General features: G+C 38.4%; 1 protein-coding gene across 3 annotated transcripts in view; it reads left to right on the top strand.

Annotated features, from left to right (window-relative positions):
• Positions 1-288: 288 nt before the first annotated feature.
• The window catches only part of ARHGAP42 (Rho GTPase activating protein 42), a 141,394-nt gene continuing 116,653 nt past the window's right edge, over positions 289-25,029 (top strand). For 2 of the 3 annotated variants that reach the window (XM_085064512.1, XM_085064517.1), the window contains exon 1: positions 289-851. In XM_085064512.1, coding sequence (XP_084920638.1) covers positions 698-851 — 154 coding nt within the window. In that variant the 5' untranslated portion in view covers positions 289-697. The remainder of the gene's footprint in view (positions 852-25,029) is intronic. The other variant, XM_085064506.1, reaches the window with a different exon arrangement.

The following is a 25,029-nucleotide window of genomic DNA, read 5'->3' as shown; positions in this document are numbered from 1 at the left end:
CGACAGTGCAGCGGTGCTGCCTCAGCAGCGCGGCTGCCCTCCGCATCACCCCGGCACAGATCGGCCTCCTGCACTCACACCCTGTGCAGTGCCCCTGAGACTCCGCGCCCCGCTGGTGGATCCTCCTTCCCGACTTTGCTCTGGGCGTCCCAAAGCCCCTGCTAAAGGAGGAAGCGAGCACCGGCTGTCACAGCGCCGCGCACACCCTCCTCCTGGCCCCGGGCCGTAGCAGCCCGAGGCCGCGCCGCCGCTGGAGGGCAGAGCGCCGAGGGGCGGCGAGCGAGGGGCGGGCACTGCCGGGCCGCGTCCCCGGCGTGTGAGCATGCCGCGCCGGGAGGAGCAGGAGGAGGAGGAGGGATTCCTCGGCCGGGCCGGGGGAGGTTCGCACTGGAGTTAGCGCCGGGCAGGGAGGAAGAGCGAACGCTGCCGGAAGCGGCGGAGCGGCGGCGGCGCTGGGAGCCCGCGGTGCCCCGCGGGCAGCAATGTAGCTGGGTGACAGCGGCCGGAGCGCGCCGCCTCCGCTGCCAGCGGCCCGGTGCGGCGGGTCGGGAGCCTCTCCGGGGAGGCGGCAGCCGCGCCTCGTCTCGCCGCTCCGCCGCTCTACCCCCTGCCCTCGGCGCCGTCTCTCGGCGCGGCCCTCCCTCCGTTCCTCCCTCCCTCCGCCGCCGGCCGGGGGGCTGCGGCCGCCACCGCTGCCATGGGGCTGCCCACGCTGGAGTTCAGCGACTCCTACTTGGACAGCCCGGATTTCAGGGAGCGCCTCAAGTGTCACGAGATCGAGCTGGAGAGAACGAACAAGTTCATCAAGGAGCTGATTAAGGACGGCAGCCTCCTCATCGGGGCCCTGCGAAGTGAGTCGGGCGGCGGCACCGGGGGTGGCCGGCAGGAGAAGGGGCTTCTTTTGTTTGAATGGGCGCCGGGCGCGGGCTCCCCTGCCGGCAGCCGCCGAAACGCGCCTCCTCAACTTTCCCTGCCCCGCTCCCTCCCTTTCCCCCTCCCCGCCGCCGTGCCTCGCCTGGCCTGGCGGGGCCGGGTGGGTGTCCCGGGGGAGCGGGGGCGGTGCGGGCCCTGCCCCGGCCCGGGGCTCCGCCGCGCCCTCCCCGCCGGGGCCCGCGGGCAGCGGCTGGGCGCTGCCGCCACCGGGGCGCGGACCGGCCAGGTGGTGCCGCCCGGGGATGCGGGCCGAGCCCGGGGTCGGGGCTGGGGGCGGAAAGCCGCGGTGCAGATCGCTGCACGGTGCGGGGCAGGCGTGGGGTCTCGTTTTGGCACGCTGGCGGCTAGCTGGGTGTCTGCAGATAACGCAGATGTCTGTAATAAGTGGGCAAAGCAAGATATTGAAGATATTGAATTTATACGGAGAGTTTATATCTCCCCCACCCCCACCCCATCCTCCCCCTTCTTCATGTAGTAGATTAACTTTTATGTATTTTGAAAGGTTCTGAGAGCAGAGATAAGCACGAGCAGAGTAGCGCTTTTAAAGGTCTGTGAGTTGAGCGGTGACAGCTTTCTGGGGCGTGAAAACGGCAGTCATGCTCTAAAGAGCATGAAGTGAAAGCTAGGAATTGCCCAGGAGCGTCACTAGACTGGGTTTGTCCTCCCGTCCTGTAAAGCCTTGCCACCTACTTCTTGCCTTTAAGCCACTTTGGATCTCTCACCTGTTGCCCAAAGTTTTGCTTCAGGGAGAGCAGAGAAGTAACTTCCAGCATTTCATTTTGCAACGTGAGACTGTCAAAGGAAAGAATCACTTTAATCCTTAAAAATATCTGCCACATTGACATGGAATGCTAGCTTTTGTAGGGTGAAGGGTAGCAGTATTGCTTTTTGTGTGGACAGGGAACAGGCGTTGGTCTGAGTGCTGTAGCTCTTAAGAACTGCTAAGAACTGCTAACTTTGAGTCTAAACCCAAAGTTTGTGTCCTTACCTAGGAGGTAAAATTTGTGAGGATTTTATTTATCCAGCAGTAGGACTGAATTGTACTTGTTCATGCACCAACTGTATATAGTTTGTTTATAACATTGCATTTATGTAAAGCAGCTATTGTCTTTTGGAGAGTTTTTTTTCATATAAGTGCTTGTATTTCTGGGCACATCTAAGTTTTATTTAGTAGCTGGGTACAAATCTAGCATCTTATGTGTACTTATATTAAACTTAAATTCCTGGACTCATGCCCACAGGATGTGAGATGACTGATTACACAGAAATAGTGCTTGTGTGTGTGTATGTAAATATATATATTTGTGTGAGTGTGATTGTGTGAGTGTGTGTGTCTGTGTGTATCAATCTATCTATATCTCTAAAAACTCATTGGAACTGTTTTCTTTACAGGCAAAAAAGTTTTAGTTGTGCTTTAAGCCTTTCTTGTTGCTAAAAAACTTTGTCTGTGTAACAGAAAATCTGAGCTTGTTTTAAGTAGTAAAAACTTACTATTCCAAACCCAGTCCTATAAAATATAATGACAGGTTAGGATACCACATGAGTACTTTTTTGACCTGGACTAGCACTGGGAATTGGCTGTGTTTAATTCCAGATCAAATATGAACAAATACTACTTTCTTAGGCTGTCTGAAGAAAGGCTGAGAAGTTTAGGCCGTTAAGCCTGGAGAAGAGAAGAGAAGACTCTGGGAAAACCTTCCTTCAGCTTTCCAGTAGCTAAAGAGGCACATACAAGAGCAGGAGAGGGACTTCATACAAGGATATGCAGTGAATAGGCCAAGGGGTAATGGCTTTAAACTGAGTATGTTTGGATTAGATATTAGGAAGAAATTCTGTACTTTGAGGGTAGTGAGACTCTGTCACAGGTTGCCCAGAGAAGCTGTGGATGCCCCATCCCTGGAAGTGTTCAAGGACAGGTTGGGTGGGACCTTGAGCAGCCTGGTCTAGTGGAAGGTGTCTCTGCCTGTGGCAGGGGGTTTTGAACTTTAAGGTCCCTTTGAACCCAAGCCATTTTATGATTGTCAAAGGTAGACTGCAGTAGAACAAATGGTGTATTTGAGAAGTAATTTAAACCCTGATTCTGAAGTGAGTAATCGCATTAGTTTTGGGGAGAATACTTATGAGTCCTTGCAGGATTTAGAGCAATGTTTCTATCTTAAGTAATGACTACTTAATTTGTAAGTTCTCACAATTTAGTTCAAATGTATTCTATTTGACACAATGCTTATTGTATCCTATATGCAGATACAATGTTGTGTCTTTTAGCCTTAGTAAAATAACATCTCTTCTGGTATAATGAGAAATCTTTGTCCTTTGGTTCATTTCAAATCCTTTACTTTCATGACTGTGCCTTTTATAGAATATTGCCTTAATTCTTGTGTTAGGTCCACTGGGGAAATGTCTGGATTTTTCTCAACAAACTGGAAATCCTGGGCTTATTCTCTGTAGACTGTTGTAGATGCTGCAATGTCAGTGTACCTGTTACAGCAAGCAGCACTATTGTATATTTCTAGAGGACAGGAATTCAACTTATTTAAGCAAACTAGGGACTCCTACTCACCTTTAAAATCAGTGATGTGTAAAATAATTATGCAAGACTTTTATTTTTTAAAATTTCTTTAATTGTGTTTTAAAATCAAACAGTGAAGTAGTTCAGTTCAGTGATAATTCTAGTATTTTATTTTTGAATATTTAATGACCTGCAAGCCCTGAAGAAAATTTACCATGTTTTGTCTCTAGGTGGTCTAGGATTTTTATTACCACATCATTTTTCAGGATTAGTTCTGCTGGGGTAAAAAAATCTGGACTGTGCTGCAGAGCTTCAATGGAAATGAGTTTTGGAACATGTCATCCCTGACCAAGCTTAAAGAAGAGACAGTGGAGCTATTGTAGAAAACACAATAATACTTTAAAGTTTTCTATTTGTAAGTTTTATTATATGAAATGACAGTATGTGCATGGTTTTTCAGGTAGCATTAAACTGCTGTACTTACAAATGTTACAAAATATTAATATTTGCACAACCAAGTATTGAAGTTACTGTAACAATGCAGTGTTTATGAATACCTGACAGATTCCACATCAATTGAAGGTAGAACAAATATGCATAAAGTAATATGCAAATATTTTTCCTTTTATTTGGAGCGGTCCCAAAATGAGTCAGGCTTTATTTTAATGTGGTTTTGCTACGTTAATTCTGGAGAGTGCTGCTTTCCAAAGTAGCATGTAAAGCTGAAATACACTGTTCCCTGAAGCAGCAGTTGACTATTGTGAATGCAGTGGGAACTGATAAAGCTAGGATTGACATCAAATCCTCAGCAGCTTTTTCCTAGCATTTTTGCACTGTTTCCATCTCTTTCTAAATAAGCAAGACTCTGGGAAGAGCCCTGAATAACACAGATTGTATGTTTCAGTTTAGCTAGGTATTAGCATACCATCTGTATGGCCCTTGTGCCTACTTCAGCCTTGTCCTACAATTAGTATTTGTAGCCATGGACTACACTTGCTTTTTCAAACCAGTGGAGGTACTAAGTGCATTACTTTCTCTTGAAAGGTTTAGTTTATGCATATAAGAGACTTTCCTATTATATTAAAAAGATATCTTTTGACAGAGATTTAACTCTGTGTATAGACACATTTAGGTAGAAGCGTATAGATTTTTAATGCACCCAGAAGTGTTTTTTTGTTGTTAACTTAGGAATTAAAAGGGTAAAAAACTTTTTAGAAAGAATGGTTTCCTGTTACAACTGATCTTCTTGATTATTAGGTAACTGTTGATTTCATGACTTCTTCAGTCACCCAATTTAACACATCTTTCAGGTGCATGTTTAAAGTTCATATGCCTAAATGCTTCACATTGTGAGGTTCAGCTGTAGAATGACTCCTAAGGCAGACTTGATACTTTTCCTTCTTGTTGATTCTAGGTTGTTTTCAATTAAAACATCAGGTCTATTTTTTCCTGTACTTTTTGCCAGTCATGTACTTTGAAATTGCTTTGTAATTGTCTTCTGAAAAAGCAGCCTAGTCTAGGGTGTTGTCCTATAGATTATATAGGAAATTCAATTATAGAATCACTTGTATGTTTCTAATTTCCATAACAGGCCTTGCCAAAGTTAATGAATATTTAATGAAACAATCCAGAAAAGTGATATGACAAGATCTACAGGTGATCTTATGGCTCATTGGGTGCAGAAGCCTTCTCTTTCTCCCTCTGGTTTTTGAGGCCCTCTCCATCTAAAGTCCTATCAAGTTCATGTATTCAAAGATGCGAACTGCCTAAATTTTGGGTTAAGTGGTTGAAAGTTCAGTAGGTTTACAGCTGTTTTAAGTAATACTATACCTTTTCAAGTGTCTTAGCATGATGCAAATAGTAATACAGAGCTGTGGAGTTGTATATTCATGTAATATAAATAAGATTTAGGAGGTATCTTTAGGATTTTGTAATTTAGTAGCAGTCATTAGTTTTATTTTGCTACTTGACACAAGGAGAAACAGACACAAGATGGAAGTACTGTTTTTTGCAAGGGGTGTGAGGGGGTATTATTTACCAGGGTTTTTTAGTTATTTCACACAAAATAAGACTTGTCTTAAGTTGCTTCACATATTTCAGGATTTTCAGGGATGATTTTCTTCTCTACGAAATGTAATTATAAAAATACGGTGATGGACCTGTTTATACATAGGGAAATTTTGGGGGTTAGCTGCCTGGAGGAAAAAAAAGGATGAAATTACAGCAAAAGAACTTGCAATCTTTTTATCTCTTTAGGGATTTTTTTCATGTAAAAAACAAAACCTTTGTATCTTTCCAGAGAGATGAATTTTCCCAGATATCTTTGCTCACATATTTTCATGAGATTATGTCTTTGCAATGTCTTTTCCAGATTCTAAGTGGAGCAAGACTGAGTTCATTGAATACTAACTGCTGAAGTTTGATAGCAGTCATTCTCCTTTATGTAGACGTAGCTTACATTTCTTAGTCCCTAAATATATTATTCCCAATTATAAAAAATGTTTCCCTCTTTATATGGCCATACATAACGATATGATGCTAACTAAACTAGGCCATATAATCTGTGTTGTTCTGGGCTGTTTCCAGAGTCTTGCTTATTTAGTAAGTAAGCATTTGCAATAGTCCACAGCAGCTTCATGAGGCACACGTATGGTCATCACACCTACTTCAACCCTGTCCTACGACTAGTATTCACAATGAGAGACTACATTTTCTTTTTTCCCACTAAGAGGAAGTTGAAACTTAGTCATTGGCATTAGTATTTTGGGTTTTTTTAAGTTATCTGTTCCATTGCTGTTCTGTTACTTCTGATAGGCATTTGTAGGGTCCTGTGCAACCTCTGCTGGTGTCTGCATTATAGACGTAACTTTCAAAAGCAGTTCCAACAGTGTTCATCCTTTCGTGCAGAGATACCAACAGTAAGCTGGTTGGGGGCCAGAGAAGGATCTTAATTGCTTCCTCTAGTGTTTAAAGCAGATGCAGTCTGTATCATACTATCTTTAGCCAAATATATGCAAAGAAAACAAATACTGGGATGTAGTGGACTGTTACAGAGAGCATTATTTTCTGGCCGTCACTTGATGTTTAATTTAGAGCCAGTAGTACCTGCAAGTGAATTTCCATACTGTCAGTAATGATTATTGTATTAACAAAAGCCTTGAATGACTCAACATGGGTGTTCTTAAGCCTTAATATTGAAATGGCTATTCTTTAGAGAAACTTTGTAATTGGATTATGTCAGGCTACCAAAGGAGCAGTTTTGGGTTTCAAATGCCAAATGAAATGATGTCTCTGCTTGAAGAAAATATTGCGGAATTTAGTTTTAAATTAGGATTTTTAAACTGATTTCTTTAAAAGGTCAAATTTAATGTGTCTCTTAATGGGCCAGTTGGCTTGTTGTCTACTATGTGCTTCATTTGCTATGAATAAGATAAATGAATTCTATTAATAAGAGACCAGCTGCTTCAGGAATATTGTCTTTACTACAATGGAAAATATGATGCTGTGGTCACTGAACTTGTCCAGATCTCTTCGGTTTTTGTGGGCAGAAGTGCTACAGCAATTTGCAGTTTCCTGTAATAGTAAATAACTTTGTATTCATCCTCCGAAAAAAAAAAAAATACAGAGGACAATACAGTCCTTCTTCCTACTGAATAATAAGTAAGCCAGTGCTACATCTTTGCCTTTCTATATTTCCTATATTTGCAAAAATGTAATTATAAATAAATCTGGAATATAGGGAAACTTGCTATCATGGATTTACTTTATTAAATCCAGTCCCCTGCTAGTATTACATAATGTAATCCCTACTTGTCAAGCTCCATTTTAAAAACAGTTTTTATCTTTACTATTTCTGCTAGAAGGCAGTTCTAGAACCTTGCTACTTGAAAGTTGGCTAACTCATTAAAAATAAGTTTAATCTGGAAATTCAAACTTGTTTATGCTAGTTTTCCTTTCACTCAACATTTCTGCACTGTTGTTTACTTGGATTTGCTTGGTGAATAATCACATCCTTTTGCTGGACTGAACAACTTGTTCTCATCCTCTCTTCTAAGAGTTTCTCTGGTTTCTTGGTCATTTTAGTAGCTCTTTTCTATGCCTTTCTAAATTTACTTTTAAGTTTTCAAGAGCTCTAAAAGTAGGGAAAGCAAAACTAGCATAATAGTCTTCATAAGTTTGATCTGTCCTCATCATTTTCTGTGAGAACATCAATCATTAAATGAAATAAATGGTTCTGGTCTTCTTTTGACCGTGTGGTGCTGTGGATTCCTCAAGTGTACGATTAAAGGTGAAAAAGTCTCAGGATCCTTTAAGAAGTAGCAATGAAGTATATATTAAAACTGAAGAAAAATAACTTGACCTTCTTCCATATTAATATGGAATAGAAGTACCGTTGGGCAGTAATGTAACCTCCTATTGGCACCCTGTGAAGTGCAAATAACTTTCATTAGAAAGATATATTTCACTGCATGTTATGAACTCCAGGCTATGTTACAGTGTAGTTTTTCAGATTAGTTAGAAGTTACCAATTTAAATCATTATTTTGAATTATGCAAACTTGTAGTTCACAGGACACAGAAGCTTAAACATGTTACTGCACTCTGGTGTTTTGCTTAATATAGTTCAGATATGGGAAAACAGTATGAAAATGCTGTATGTCTTAAGTCTTTTTTTAGCTCGATATTCAAAGTAGGATATAAGGTGCTGCAATGCCTTGGTCATATAGTTTGTTCTAATACTGATGTTGGTTTGCCGGTTGATTAAAGAGAGGTTTGCATGCCACATATGCATTTTAATGTCTGTTTACAAAGGTACTCTTGCTCTCTGAAAGATACTATGTAAATTGAAGTAGGTATCACCATTAGGATTAATTTTCTACTCTAAAAGCTGTTAAGTAAAGTAAACATCATGAAAAATAAAACAGGTAACAATAGGAAGAATCAATCTGTGATTTTGTGAAGAGGTTGGACCAGATGACTCTTGAGGTCCCTTCCAGCCTGGTATTCTGTGAGTCTGTGATTTGGTCCTGAAGAACCATCTGTCTGATATGAGATCAGCTTCTGGGGTCTTCTTGCAGAAGCCACCTCTGCAGCCCTCCTCCACCTCTACCTTGCCATGTAAACCCAATACAGCTCTGCTCCAAGTACTTTCAGTGCTTCTGTCTTTGGAAGAGAACATTTTGGTTCCTTTTCTAACAAGCAGCTGCTGTCCAGGCATTTGATGACTGAGAATGGTTTTGTTGTTATTGATGGGGACCAGTGAACTTGATAAAAGAAGAGGGGAATGAATTATTAAAAAGCTGCAAAGGCTTTTAATTATTTTACGGTAAATCTTAGATGAGGTGGTCATTCTGCTGACCTGTTTAGACTTCTATTAAGGATACATTTTTTTTATGATGACCTTTTCCTGCTGCTTTCTGCACAAAAATACCCAGGCAACAACCTGGTTGCTTCTAGAAAATTATCAAATATAATAATCATCTTTGCTCTTCTTCCCCAAGTCCTCACCCTTGCCACTGTCTCACCACATGCACAGAAAAACCCCACAAATCCTTAAGCAATACAGGGGATAGGGTGTCATAGTAAAGACATTTCCTTTAGAGTCAACTGAGTTGTTTGCTAATTGAAAGTGCACAAGAAGGGATAACTGGATGTATCTGAACTTTTTTTTTCCCGCTGTAATAATTAGATTAATTTCAAGAAGTGGCCAAATGTCATTGTAACTATGTGCAGATCAGTTCTTAAAAGCTGCAGTTTATAAAAGTGCAGATCCTATTTAAATGGAAGAGCAGAGAGATTGCAATGTTGTGGTGGTGCATGTTGATGTTCAAAAGCCTTCCTAGAATATCAGTATTGTTAAGGTCTTTGAAACACTGGGATTGTGCTATTCAGGAAGTTTACATTCCTCTGTAAATCCATTCCTTCCATCTTCTCACCCTTTTCTGTCTTATCTTATTTGCCTCTAACCTTTGTTTACAAATGATGAGGAGGAGTCAAGAGAGGCAGGAGTAGGAAGAATACAAGAACTCATCTTCTATGAAATTCACTATTTGTATAAACTGTTACTTTAAATCCATGAAGATTTTAGAGGTGTGGTTTTCTTCTAAGCCTAAAATTACTTCTAAGTTGCAGGGAGCATGCAGGAGAAATTTGCTGCTTGGAAAAAGATTGCTCTGAGCCTGAGGTTATCCATTAAAAAAAATTGTTCCCTTCTTGAACCTTTTCATGTCTAAAACTACTACTGCCATTAAAACAAGCTGTATACTGATACTTCACCAAAAAAAACCAAAATACCTCTCCTTGCTCCTCTCGTGAACTACCAGCTAGCCCACATACACAGGGAAGAAAGGGAGCTATGTAACAGCTTCTGGGAAACCTTAAAATAAGTAAGACTTGAACTTTACTGTAGGCGTGGTAAAATCCCCTTATTCTGGGGAAAAGCAGCAATTATGAGAACATTTGAGAGACTGATACTGCTAAAATCAACATGTATGTGTAAAAATAAATCTGTTCATTCATAAAGTATTGTCAAGTATTTTTCCTTCTAGGGTAAATAAAAAGTCTTTATGAAATATTTTACCTTTATGTTGGGTGTTAGGAAAAGATTTTTCACCCAGAGGGTGGTTGGGCACTGGAACAGGCTCCCCAGGGAAGTACCAAACCCGCAAGAGTTGAAGAAGTGCTGGGCAATGCTCTCAGGTACATGTTGGGATTCTTGAGCTTGTCCTGTGCAGGGCCAGGAGTTGGGCTCGATGACCCTTGTGGGTCTCTTCCAATTCAGGATATTCTATGAAGCTGTACTAACTTGCATGCTTCTATGAAGAATCTGTTTAAGTACAGAAAAATAAAAATTAACTAATGGCTTCGTAATAAAAAGTAATAATTAGCTTGTAATAAAAAATTTCGTTTGTGCTGTGTACTCAGAGATGCTTTTGTTTATGTTGTCTCATAGTATGTGTTATTGGCATAAAAGTCAGTGCAATCAAGAGTTGGGCTTTGGCATTTCCCAGTACCTTATGGGTTGGTTTCTCCATCTGAGTTGTGCTTTGAAGAGCAAGAGAGTGGGGACCAGGTAGAGGTCCAATAGTGAAAAAAAGACCTTGGGAAAAGAATTGCTTGCCAAAAGAATTGTTATCAGATCTGGTTAAACAGGAATTGGTTTAAGCCACTACAAAGTAGTTGGGGTTAAAATAATCTTTGGGAATATTAATTTTTGATTAACCATGTGGACATACTGAAATGTAATGTGGCTAGTACTACTTATTCCCCTCTCCTGTTTTTTTTCCTCTCCTAGTTTCAGCATGTTATTGACCAAGCCTGATGGTTAAAACTAGGGAAAAATAGTGCAGTTTGGTAAGCATCATGAATGCCTGATGACATGTTTTTTGACTCATAGGTCTTCGTTTAGGAATTATTGACTGGTTATATTTGTACAGATTGGATATAAGAATTTGTTACCTTAATTTGATAAATTTATTGATGTCATTTCAACTGAAGTAGGAAGGAAATGAATACACTATAGCTTCTCAACATATTTTCTTCTTGACAATGGCCAGTGCTTCACTCTGGTTCTTAGAGGGAATTCTCTTGCTGTTATTTTTTCTTTTAAAAAGTGTGGTGAGACTTCTGTGTTGGAAAACATGCTTTTCTGAGAGTTGAAAATTGTTAGAATCACAGAAAATTGCTCTTTGTTGTCCTTGCATAATCTGTTTGGGGACACTTTCAGCAAGTAAAGAAACAGCAAATGCGGCATGCCTACAGGGCAAGTAAAAGTAGTTGGCTGGTGAAGGGGAAGATGAGTATATTTAATAAGGTGAACACGGGCTTGCAGACTGACAGATACCAGAAATGTATGATATCTGCAAGTATCAGTTAAAGGGTTTTATGGATAATTTTTGCATTTATGGATGTTGAGTCTGTTCCTGCTGCTTGTTTTCTGGAGAAGGCTGAAAAATTGTGAAGGCACTAAGAAGACCCTTTGAGCATTTTGAAGAGCATATAAAAATGCTTCAGCTTCTTGAAAACCACGAACACCATATAGCAGATGTTTTTTGCCATTATTTAATCTGAAAGTTAAAGATTTATTTATATCACAGGAAAAAATCTTGGTGGGAGTTTCTCTAAGAGACCAAATTATATGAAGATACGAGTGTTGGCAGAAGCTTTACAAATTAAGGTTATAAACCTGCAACTGCAAAGCTAGTAAGATATTTCCTTAAGATTGTAATGGACTTTTCATTGCTGGAAAATCTTAAATTGTTTGGATTTTTTTTCCCCTAAGTGACAGTCTTGTTCACTTATACCTGTTGGACTTTAAGTATTAAGTCCTGAAACTTTAAGGGTAACAGGGCTTGTTGACCATGTTGTTTTTTTCTTGCTTTAAAAATAAATGTTTTCAGTCTACTTGCAAGTCACAAAATTACGTTACTTGAATGTACACGTGTGAGTGAAACTTTGAAATCTGTGATGAATACATCCTTAAGACATTTTAATGTTTTTCCTGTTTAAAATACTTGCAAGGCCTCAGATGGTTCCTTCTGGTACTCCTTCCTTTGGTATCAGCGTTGGGATTCAAAATGCTACTGGATGTGCTGTGCTGTAATAACTGTCTTGGGGGATGTTTTTGGTGTCTGGTTCTGTTGTTTTGGGTTTTTTTCTTTTCCCTTTTGTAGTTTTGAATACTAGACTGTATCATTTTAGCGTATATACATGCTTGTGCAAATACACATTGAAACAAAACCGAATAGTTGAAGATGGTAATACTATGTTTCTTTTCATATACACAGACACTAAATAAATATGTTCTGTCCAGTTGCTGTGTTACAGGCACGTAAAGATAGCAAATCCAGCATTTTTAAAAGACACCTAATGTCAGGAAAGTGGGTTTAATAGCTTAACTTTCTTATTCTGTTGAGATAGAGACTGCCTGAAGTACTTTAAAAACCTTAAAATTCTCACAGGTCTTGTATATGCAGTGTTTTGTATCTATTACCATGACTGGTTTAACTGGAAAATAGAAAGCACTGACATAACGTAGAGGTGCATCTGAGCAGATTCTTGTAGGCATAAATGTAAGCTTGGCAATAGACATAATGAAGTTTACTCACAAATCCAGTCAGTATGATTGGCTTTTTGCTACATGAGCTTCGGGCTGCTGCATCTTCATGCCGTTTGGGAGCCTAAGGTCAAATGAGAAATCCAAAATATTTCATTTTATGAAGAGGCGTTTAGGCACAGCAGTACATTTCCTGTTTACATAGCCAAATCTTCTTTGTATGCTGAGAGATTTCCTGATACACTCGTACAGAATTTTTGAGTTTGCACTTTAAGGTGTAGCTTCTGTTGCTTAGCTGCTTGAAGATGCCATCATCTGCACCCTAGCCAGTGTGACACAACTAATTTTCCTGTGCAATGAACTGATAGGCTGTTCATCTAAGTCTTAACCACCTTTTGTTTATCCTCAGAGTGTAGGATGGAAGATGAAAATGTTAGGGCCACGTTCAAGACATTTGTTTGCCATTTATTTATTCAGGTTCAATTGAGAAGTGAAAAATTACAAGTTTTGTAAAGGTACAGTTTTTTTGCCATTCTTGTTTCTCTGTAATCCAAGAGACACATTGGTCTCTGATCTAAATAAATTAAACCCACATATTCACAGGATCTGCTCACTTCCTTTAGTTTCATACAACCTAAGAACTCCTGGTTTTTATATTCTTGTACAATATTGATAACTGTACATACTGCAACTTTTCCTGTTTAGTGCCTTTTCTTTGTAATTGAAATACAGCAGGTTAAAATGTGTTTATTCTTATTCTATTTGCATTGCTACAGCGCAGCAACAATACAATTTTTTTGTTTTGTTGATTCAGTTAGTTTTGTCTCTTAATGCAGCATATCCCAAATCTCCCTGGGAGTGGTAATCATCTTAAATTTACTGAAATAACATTGTGTAGTTTTTTTTTCCCTCCACCAGCTTTCTGACAGCTTCCAAATCATTTGTCAGTGAAATATGCATTATACTGTCGCAACTCCTCCTCACTGACACTCCAGAGCCTCTTTGATGTTCTCTGTGAGAAGCCAGAGTTGTCAATGCACCTTGAGACTTCAAGACTGTTTTATGATAAAAACTCACTTACATGCCTACTGTTGTCACTTCTCTGGAGGAGTCATTATGAAGCTCTGAGTACTGTGTTGCTGGGTTGAGTGTCAATTTTGCAATGTTTTCTTGAACGTTTAATGTTCCCAAAGGAATCCATGATATTTTGACAAACACTTCTCTCATCCCTTTGTAAATCAAAATGGCACTTGAACAACAACAATACATTTGTACAGATGGAATAAGACACAAGACAGCAGTGTTACTCTTACTAGTGAATGGGTTGGGGGATGATGTTTTAGTGGCTTGATACTTTCTTTGTTGGTTGGTTGTTTTGATTCTTCATTTTAAAATATATCAAGTGATTTAAATCTTGGTCCCCCTACCCCTTTGTGGGGCTGAGTGCAGTGAAGAGGGGCAGAGACTATGAGGTTCTGCACCAGTGGGAGTTGGAGTTTCTGCATATCAAATCCCACGTCTGGATTCTTGGCAGATATCAAAGTTAAACCAGTTGTGTGCCAAATTCTTGCCTTTCTTCTTGTCATGAAATAAACCCTGTGATTTGGGGAGATTTGAATTGTACATCTTTCTGTAACGAGTACTTTGGTTTTTGCTGTATATAAGCAGGTGTTGAGTAATTTAAGTGTCCATTAAGTGTTGTGGGGGGGATTTCACTTCCATGTCAGTTTCTATATATGCCTATAATTTGAAATGAAAAAAAAGTTACTATGTATAAAAGCATTAAATACCATTTTTTAACGTTTGAATTACTGTTTGAATTTGTTTGATTTGGGTACTTACAAAACAGGCACTTTTTACTGTAGGAGTGGGATCTTAAAACAATTGATTAGTGTATTTTATTAAAATAGCATAGGCATTCAGCATTTTTTTCTGAAACTAAACAGATCATTTAGATAATCCCTACTATCAGTGCAGTGGAATTTTTTATGCTGCTGTATGTCGTACTGCCAGCAGAAATTTTGTCATACTGTTTTGTTAAACTTCATTAAAAGTGTGTTTTCACTTAAATATGAAGTCTAAAACTCCTTTAACTCCTCATTCATTTCAGTGTAAGGATTGCATTTGTGCCTCTCAGAGAAATTTAGGAGAGGGGATTTATGATGAGATCCGAATCTACAACATGGAATTTGGTCTTTCAAAAGTTTGCTGCTGCTTCTAAAAGGACGTCAAGTCTATGGAAATTTTGGTTGTTTTTTTTAAACAAACAAAACAAAAAAAATTGGTAAGACCCTTCTGCAAAACCTGATTGTTTCCCTGTGAAACAAATTAATGTAGTCAGTAATTAAATCCTATTATTACTGAAAAGCAAATTTCAGATTTTGTGAAGATACTTAGGTTTAGAGCTGTGTCAGCATCTCTGCAGTCTCAGCAGAACCGTGCACTGTGCCTTCAGACCTCCAGAATAAAACTGGCCAGTCGTTGACCCTCACAGAAGTACTGAGCTTCTATAATGAGGTAAACAAGGAGAACCTATAAATTGCATAGCCTTCTGCTAAATTTTCCCCAAGTGTTCTCAAATAACCCCTTTTCAGAAGGGGATTTATCTTACCTGGGTTGGAATTCAGGTGTCCTGTTAGGCTCCACACTAGTCTGTGACAGCAGGTGAGGAGTTTCGTGATTTAAGTGTGCACTGTAGGGGCAGAAGTGTTTCCTTTGTTGTATATCTGCTGCTTGGTTATTTTATCTGACAATGGCACTTTTAGTTCTATGAGAAATAGTAACTATTTTCTGTATACATTGCCTGACCTGTTCTTCCGAATTTGGATTTGCTTTTTTTTTTTAAATTTTTTTTCTTTATTCATTCTCACGTTTTGCTCCCCAGCTACTTTGAAAAGTTACAGTCTAGTTAGTTTCTGCTTTTAAGTTAGCAAATCTGTCCTCTGTCCTTCTTTGTACCTTCTTCATGGTAACTGTGCCCATTCTGAGTTAGATTGCAAGAAACTTCATGGAATATTCAAGGCAAGAATGTATCAAATAGTGATAGTTTCTGCTTTTGGCATTCTTTGTCTACCAGACTTTAATAGTTGTGACTGTTGCTGATTGTTGAGTTGATATTATACAATAACTGCCTACAGTGACTCCCAGATCTTTCAAGGAGTATTAAAGCCAATGTAAGTAGTATCACTATGTGGATATGATTTTTTTTTTCTGTGTGCATTAGTGTGTGCTTCCCAAATGTAATTTTCCAATATCACTTTACCTCCTTGGCATTTAATATTGTGACATCCGTCTGCTGCTTTTCAAGAAAGGAAAAAATGAAAGCTGATTATGAATACTTATATCAGCAGCCAAGTATGTTAGTCAGTGTTAACACCCTTTTTCCAATTTGATCTCCAGATTTTATTATGGCTCTGATAAAAAGTAAGACTCCTTTGAGATTTAGAAAGGAATTATTTGGCAGGAAAAAGAGGTCTTAATACAGAAAATCTACTAAAGTTTGATTCCGTTATTAGAAGCTGCTGCAACTGAGTTAAGTAGTTGTTGCCTTCATGCCCTGGCAGTTGTGAAACCAGTTTGGTTGGTCTATCCTGTGATATTCCAGATCATTGAGTATTTTACTGGCTTAAAGCCCACATCCTCTTGTGTTTCTTTCAAGATAAATACTTTACACAGCTGGAATATGCACTTTGCTGAGTTCAGTACTTAGCAAAACTGAAGCTAAAAGAAGAGTCTTCTGCTACCTTCCTTACGGCTCTACTACTGCCCTACCTTGATCTTTAAATGAAAATATTTGTTTGGACTGTAAAATATTGTGAGTATTATGTAGGTTGCTAATGATATTTTTGGAAGTATAAAGGAGCAAGAGCTAAGACCTCTTGAATTCTCAATGGAACATGATTTTTTTCAGAAATACATCTCTCTGTACTCAAAAAGCTGTTGTACAAGCACCTTGAAGTATTGCTTATCTGTGGAGAGATGATAAAAACCAGAATCTGCCTATAATGCACATCCAGAAACATTGTGTGTTTTTTCATGCAGTAGGACAAACCCATGAATTATAAAATGATTTTTTTATTTTTAGGTATATTTTTGGAAGCTTTATACCAACTAGTAAAGTTAGCAGCTGCATAGTCTGTTAGCCACTTGGATAATTCAGTTCAAGGAGACTTCTTAAGTTGAAAACCTTACTAATTTTTCCTGGTAAGGCTGAGCTCTTGAGGGTTATTATTGGATTTTGTTTTTCTTTGGGGGAAGAGAAGTTTCATTTTTCATGTTAGAAACAGGAGGAGGAAGGATTAGCACAAAAAAAAATAGGTACCGTGAGTGCCATTACTGAAAAACTGGCACTGTAAGTCCTAGTTTTTGTTTGACTTAGTTGGTGTTCTATTTTTTAGTAACTGTGCACATATTTTGGTGACCTCCAAAACCAATAGAAAAATAATTCTCCATGAGGCTATTTATGTCAAACTTTGTATTGGTTCTCTCATCCATATTTATAGTTACGGTTTCCCACACTAACTTTGAGAGCAGTTTTATTTGTCTTTACCCAGTTTATAATTAATATTCCACCGTGATTTTATTTTTATTTTATTTCCAGTCATTATGGGAATTGACAACAGAATACACAAGATTAATTTATATGTTTTTATTGAGGTTATGATATCAAAATTAAATTTACTAGCTCTTTGGCCACTCAGTAATGAGTGTGACTGGCTAACATAGAGGTAGCTCTGATTACATTTGTGTTATGGGTTCTTGTCTGTGCAGAGTGGATCCCAGGAGTATTGTCTTGTATTGGAAGGTGCTTGTAAAAAGATTTAGCAAGCCTGTCTTTGTGAATAATTGGCTTGATAAGAGATGCTATGATACATTGTATGTTTAGGGAGCCAGAGGATCAGAATCCGTAATAACTGAGCTATTACAACAGGCAGCAGAAGTCATTATGATCTCTCTTAACAATGTGTTTGGGTGTCCTTAATTCAGAAACAATTAACAAAATAGAATTGACTTTGGAGAAACTATGTATTTTTCTCCATGTTAGACCCAAAGATATCTTCAAAACTATCTGCTTATTGGTTGCTGTAATTTTAAATAAAAGAATTAAAAACAACAAACACCAACCCTACCCCCTCCCCCAACTACTTAGTGCCATGTTTTCCTCCTCTTGCAGCCAATATTTTAATGTGCTCTGTTTGCTTATGTCAAGGAAGCTAACATGAATGTTTTGGGAAGAAGGTGTTTTGTTTGGCTACTCAGTGAAGTCTCTTGAGTAATTCAAAGAGTCTTCATTGATTCATGTTTATGTACGTGTTGAGCTGCAGATGAAAAAGGATTATAGTCAACAGACAAGGAGCTCTGAAAGGACCAACCGTTGCAGTTAAGCATTTTACATGCTCACAGAAAGAAAAAAATACCGCATTTGAGAGGCAGTGTCCAAAATCCAGACTACCATGTTTGTGCTCTGTTTGGTTTGTTTTGCTCATTGTAAACAGCAAATGTTGTCTAGACTAACTGAAACTTTTCACCCTGCAGAGAATTCCAGTTTCATTTTAAAAGGAATTGATCAGTTGAAAATTGGGTCAAGTTACAGAACTTGTTTGGTTTCAAGCTTGCTCTGAATTCTCATGTTTTTTTCAAAAGTATACTTTAATGGAAAAGTTCCCACTTTTATTAAATGGAGTCTAGGGAAGCCATATGTTGAGTGCTGCTGGGCATTTGAAATGAAATCTACAACTCCTTTAAGCCACTTTTCCTGGAGAAAAGGGAAAGGAGCAGGCTGTGATGGAATGGAAATTCATCTAGTCAACGAGCTGTGAGCCATGCAAAGCTGGTGCTCCAAGTGCAATTTCTTGCAGCATACTTCAGGGAAAATGATGATACAGTGAGGTCAGGGTCATTCTGCAGTCAGTCTTTGGATAAAAATACAGTCCTAGGGTTAAACAACAAATTTTGCTTTATGAATAATATAAAATAACTGTTTCAGGCTCAAAGTGTTTCTGGGATTTTTTTTTCTTCATTCTCTCAGTGAATTGTTGACTCATTGGCTTATTATTGACTTTTCCATTGTGTGTGGAAACAAGATGGGTGGGTATTTTCCAAATACTTTGTTATCAGCTATTTCAGCGTCATATCTTTAAAGAAGGATTTTTTTTCCATTTCTCTTGGTGAAAAGTTGCCTAAACTTCTAGAACTTTTATGCAAAGAAGTACTTTCTTTTCTGTCTCCTTAATATTCCCCCAGACACTGATTGTTGAGATGGAGCCGTGATGAAGTTAGATTGTAATCTTAGTTGGATTTAATCTTAGTTTGTGGAAATTTATATGTTTTTTGAGAAAGAGAAATAACATCCTGCAGCACCTGAAAACTCAGGGAAACATGGTATATGGAAAAATCCTGCATTAAATTTACTTATTTAGCCAGTAGGCATGTTTGTGTGTCGGGTGCTCATTTTCATGGAGACTGAGTTGAAGTAGAGAGCACTAGCTACTGTAGCTGGAGTAACTGGACGTTCTGTAGGGGCAACATTAAATGGATCAAAACAATGTTGTGTGCTTATTTTTTTATTATTTATTTTAATTAAATTAGGATTTTCTTCTTTCATTATAAAACTTTTTTCAAAATTGCGCCCCCTTGGAAGAAAGAAGTTGCAGATTTTGTGGTGGGAGGGAAGTGTGAGAAGTTTTGTTGTTTGCAGCTCTGGTTATTATCTCCTGGTCTGACAGAATGGCATCTGGAATAATGGGCAAGAAGTAGGGATCTACGAGGGTCTATCTAATCACCAGTTTGGGGTGTGTTGCCTTAGGCAGTCTTGCTTTCAGCATTTCCATCTGTAAATAGGGTAGTGGTGCTGCATATGACATAAAATTTTACTTCTTTTGCTAGACTTGGCTTTCATGAAGACTGAGATAATTCTGTGTTTATTACTGGACTTGTTTGCTATGCAGTGAGCAATAATTGGAAGAGGAAAGAGCAATACTGAACCCTGAGGGGAAAAAAAAAAGAATCATGTAATAGTTATTCACATAGTGACTGTCCTCATGCTAAGAATAAGTTAGGAAAAATTTTGAAGGAGAAGGGTAAGGATGTGCAAGGAGTTTTTTAATCAGTCTTCATTGAAGCCGTTTGGGTTTGGTCATCCAAATCAACTTTTTGTCAGCTATTTATTGATTACTGAAGTTATTTTTACTGTTAAGAGTTATACTTAGTTTACCTTATAGTACAAATCACCGAAAAAGTCCTTGCAGGAAGATTTACAGCCTTCTAATATAACTAAAGCTGTAATCACCCACATCCTCTGCCTGTGGAGCAGTTGAACATCATACAACTTTCATTTACATGTCATTGCTCAAACACTGGAGAACATCTTCTGTAGTTCAGCTGGTAAGACAGAGCATTTTTATGATCCTTACTTTTTCAGTGTGAATGCAGCTCGTTCTCCTCCTGTTGTCTGTTGCTAAAACAGATGACCCTGGATAGGTAGCTGAAGAGGGCTTACCCTGGTGGTGTATCGCCTCATCCATGAGAGTCATAACCTCCTACTAGCAGGTGCTGGTGATCAACTAATGGTGTCTTGAGACATTCAAGCAATTACAAAATGTGTGTCCAAATCTTCCTACAAAGAGCATAAGCACAACTGTGCAGGGTTGTACATGAAGCTTATCTGGTGTTACATCCTGTCTCCACATACAAGTGAGTGCTGTGCTGTGAGTTCTGTTTTTCTCTCATGCACAGGACTGACTGCCTAAGGCAGAGAAAAACAGCAGGCAGAATGTAGTGAGCTTTCCACTGCCTCCAGTGGTTTGGGGCTTGAAGATTTCCTGAGGAAGGGGTAGTTATGGCTTTAATAGCTCTCAGTGGATTTTTCTTCTGTGAACTTGTCTAGTCCTTTTTTGAACCCACATAAATTTTTAATATCCAAAGTATCCGGTGATAGTGAGATTCATTATTTAACTGCCAATTTTAAGAAAAAGCATCTTCTTACTTTGTTTTGAGCTTGCTTCTTGCTCTCTTAGATAGCCATTTTTTTCACTTGGAAGACAACGATCATTTCTTACTGCTTGTGATTTTGTAGAACTCTTGTGGCTCCCCAGTTACCCCTTTCAGACTGATTACCGTGTGTGCATTTCTTTAAACAAGGTATTCTTGCCATTTGCTTACCATTTACCTTTGCCTCAATTCCCTGTACCTTTGATATAAAGAGACAGTGTCAAGGAGTAAGACAGAATCTGTACATTGTTTTTAATTGCAGGTCTCTCATGGCTTGATGGAGTAGTATTAATGATGTTTCTCTTTCTCCCCATTTTCAAGTAATTACTAGTATTTGTTTCTTGACTGTGCCTGAGTGTAGAGTAATAAAACAACCTAGTTATTACATATCTGTTTTAATGACATGGTCTCATTTGTTAGTGATAGTAGTTAGTTCAGAACTCATTACACATACCATAATATAAACACTACTAGTACTAATGGATGGTAAGATTATTAATTAAAGGATATCTCTCTGCCAGGAAGATAACAAGAGGATGTTTTCATATGTTCCTAAATCTTTTTGTGACAGGGGAGAACAAAATTCCAGAGAATTAAAATTTTAAAAAAATGGTACATGAACTATGTAGAAGGCTAGTTAGTCTTTCTTACGCGTTAGTTGACTTTAGAAAAACTAGACAGACTTCAGCTGAAAGTCATTCATGTTCCTTATTTTTGTCTAACGAGGTAAGTAAAAAATCCAGCAAAATTAATATGAGGGATGTTTCTCTCCTTTTATTTATTTTTTTTAACACAAAGATCTATTCTTTAAAATAGCTTTATACATAGAAAGAAACATCATATGAATACTTGTTTTTACAGGGGTTATTTCTTATTCTCTCTGTCTGAATGCAATAAATCTTTAGAGTAGGATGCAAAAACTATAATAGAAGTGTTAAGGAAATAGTCTCATGCAAATTGGAGTTAATGCCAGACTCCTTGGGAATGCTCAATTCTGACTTGTTTAAGCAAGAGCTCACTTGGTGAAACTGACTTGTACATTTCATTAGTTAATGAAGCATATTTCATTTGGCTGATATTTTTTCCCCCCATTATTAGAATGTAGGTACTTTGGTTCAGCTTTTTGAGTTTAGGATACTGCAAGTGATTTAATATAAACCCTCAAAACATATCTTTAAAAGTCTTTTAAGTGCTTTCATGTCTCTCATCTCTGCATTTTGTGAATTCCTTTCACATTCTAACGGTAGAAGATGTTTTCACTAGCGTGTTAAGCTTGTTTGCTGTGTGAAACTGTTGTGTTTAGTATCCATTCTCTCTAAATAGTGAGAAGTAGCTGAGCAGTGAGCAGCAGAGGACTGGCTCTAACCTAGACTGAATGCAAAAAAACTGCCTTTAGGCCAAATTTGGTCAAGACATTTAGTGACATTTAACATGGCTGAACAAAATCCTGCATGATTAGGAATCTCAGTTCTGTCTTCCATGTGTGGAAGTGCATATCTGGCTCTCTAAACAAATGTTACATCTGTTTGTGTGTGTTAGAACTCTCACACCCCCACCCCTTGTTGCAGTATTGAAGTACATGTGACTGTGATATTACTTGTCTGATCAAAAGAATTTAATCAAGCATTGTATTCCTGAGCTTTAAGAACCTGAAAGAATTTCATATGGAAAGTGTTTCATTTCCTTTAAAGCTGAGTGGTAGTATTTTCTTCTTTTTTAAATAACCTAAATATACACATTTAAATTTTTTTCCCCTCTCCTCCTCCTTCTGGTCTTACAACACATTTTACTTTGTTGCCTAAGCACAGAAAACTGCCAGGAAGAAGGGTGAGCTATGCTTCTGTTTCCCATGACCCTCAACTCTAATGTTGTTCCAAGAGCTCACTACTTACAAATGCCTTGATAACTGCTTTCATTCCTTTCATCCCTCCCCCACCATCCAGCACAGGCCAGTGGGACCGATCCTCCTTTGAGCAGCTCTACTTAATGTAAAAATCATGGCACATAAAAGCATTGAAAGATATATTGCAGAAATTTTTGCAGCTGAAGATCTGCATGGTAATTGCTGCAGTGATTTATTCTTGGTTTCCTAGAAGCAGCTTCTTAAAGCTCCCTGTTCATACCAGAAATAATCCTTTTTTTTTTTTTTTTTTCCTCTGGATAGATATTTGGGATGGGGTAGTAGTGGGGAAATTGCATCTCATTCTGTATGTGCACACCACAGAACTGGCAGAACTGATCTTGGTTAGATAGTCAGAACTGTGTCTCCTTAAGAATGTGATGCAGCATAGGTTTTAATTATATTCTGATATTATATTATCATATTGTGTATTTCCTTGTTTTTCATTGTCTGCAGATAGACGCATGTATTTTTAAAATTTCTTTGGCTGCATGGTAAGATTAAGAACAAAGACAAAAAAAAGTCTTTTCAAGTACTAGTGAAAGATCATCTGATGCACCAATACCTTACATTGCACTAGAAATCTGGGAATTCCCATGTTTTTTTCTGGCAACTCCCTAGCTGCCAGACAGGAAATCACTCTCTGCTTTTTCAACCTCTGGCAGCATCTGCTCTTAGTTTCTATGTCCTCTTTTTTTGTGGCGCTTCTCTGCCTTCTCAGTGTCTCTGGGATGTGCCAGGAGGAGTGAGAAATGACGTAGCATGCCTGATAAACCATGTTTCATTGAGAGAGTCTGGGGGGAGAATATTGGAATGTGGACCCAACTCCCTGGAAAAGTCTGACACTGTTCTGGGAAATAAACATCCGTGGGGTGGGGGAAGAATGTGGAAGATCATGAAAGAGCATTTAAAATCCCCAGAAGGAGCGAGAGAAAGTATGTTGAGGGTCAAAGCAAGTTTGCAGGGATGAAAGTTTAGGAATCTTTGAAACCTTCCTGATAGAAAACTATGGAGTAGTTTTATCAACAGGCATGGAAAATACTGAGAGTGCAGATGAGTTAGTAATACTATTCAATTATTTGAGAATGGAAAATCAGGAAAATATGCTTGTTTTTGAAGATTTATTTCTCTCCAAGACAGAAGAAATGCTGGAATATTTCAGTCCTTACAGTGGATCTTGGCCAAAAAGCTTACAGGATGAAAATAAGCATATCTGCAAAACTGTCATTGTATAGAAATGTTTTGATTGAATGTAATTTAGAAAAATATAATTATATGCTAGAAATAGTACTAAGTTATACCCTACAGCCAATCTTTAGAATTTCAGAAATAAAATGAAACCAAATGCTTTCTGAAAATTCTAGCCATATTTGTGGGAAAATACTGTGAAAAATTGCAGTGGTGGCAAAGGAAGATTTTCTGTTTTGCCTTGTACCATGTGATTGGTCACTTGTAAAGTGTAATTCTGTGAATATGGTTTGGTGATTGAAGGGTTTAGACCATGGTATTCCCTGTAAGCTCAGTTTGTTTTCTAATCAAATGCAGCAGTATTGTTAAACAGTCCTATAAACTAAAATATTGAGAAAGGATTTTGTAAGAATGAGGTAATGAGAAATAAAATACAAGAATGGGGGAGCAGCAAAACAAAATGACATCACTTAATATGAGAAAGAGCTATGAAGTTCCATATATGCTTTAACTTCAGAGAAACAGATGAGCAGTGTGTACTGTGTGGTGTCCTCCACATTCAAGGTTATAGGGCAAACGTTTTTAGCTGCATTTGTATTATTTCATGTATTTATAATTATGCAAAGTCAAAAACAAGTTAGTAATTTTATAGACATTACAGCTTTTGCATACTAAAATTAATTTCTTTCTGTTCTGATTGTGTGAATAAGCTTAGGTTCCCACATCTGTGCATGAAGTGAGTGGGGGTAAGGAGAAGAATAATGAAAAAAGGGATGAAATATTATCAATATTGTCTTTTGTCTGTATAATATTATTTGATTCAACAGTCTTTTTTCAGGGAAGTTCTAGTATGTTTTTTATCAAGCAAGCATGCAAATGTGGTGTAAAAATCCCACTCTCATTAAATATCAGTGTTGTGTTCTTGGATTGTCTTTGAGACTGTATTAGATTTAGTTCCTAACTGTAGAGAAATACTAAGAATATCCAAAGTACTGCAAAAGTGTCTAACATAAGGAAGTTGTGACTTAACAATGTTGGTATGAATAGCTATGAAGTTTATAGAGCATACAGACTTTTTAGTAGGTCTTGCCTCATAGTGTTAAGAAAGTGGGAATTTTGTTGCATTTGATCAAGGAGATTTCTCAGTACTTTCTAGAATGGGAAAGTAAATTGTGCATTTTTCTCATGGAAATATTCATGAGTAAGAGAACGACACTGAAAAATTTCAGTGCTTTATGTAACCCCAGAGGAATGCAGCAATGCATGGGCTACATGTTGACATATTCTCCTGATGTCCTTTCCCTGGAGACTGTGGGAAGAAATTAGCTTCCCTGAAATTTAGAGCAAAGCATAGAGCCTAAGGTAAAAAAGCGATGTGAAATTGTAGGGGTAGGGAGTTGGTAGAGACTTGTTTGTTTTAGTTGCTTATTATTGTTCCATGAATAACAAGTTGGCA

This window comes from Lichenostomus cassidix, chromosome 1, assembly GCF_008360975.1.
Source record: "Lichenostomus cassidix isolate B80296 chromosome 1, HeHo_3.0, whole genome shotgun sequence".
NCBI lineage: Eukaryota > Metazoa > Chordata > Aves > Passeriformes > Meliphagidae > Lichenostomus > Lichenostomus cassidix.
Note: the sequence above shows the minus strand (reverse complement) of the source record. Positions and strands in the feature narration are given on the sequence as shown.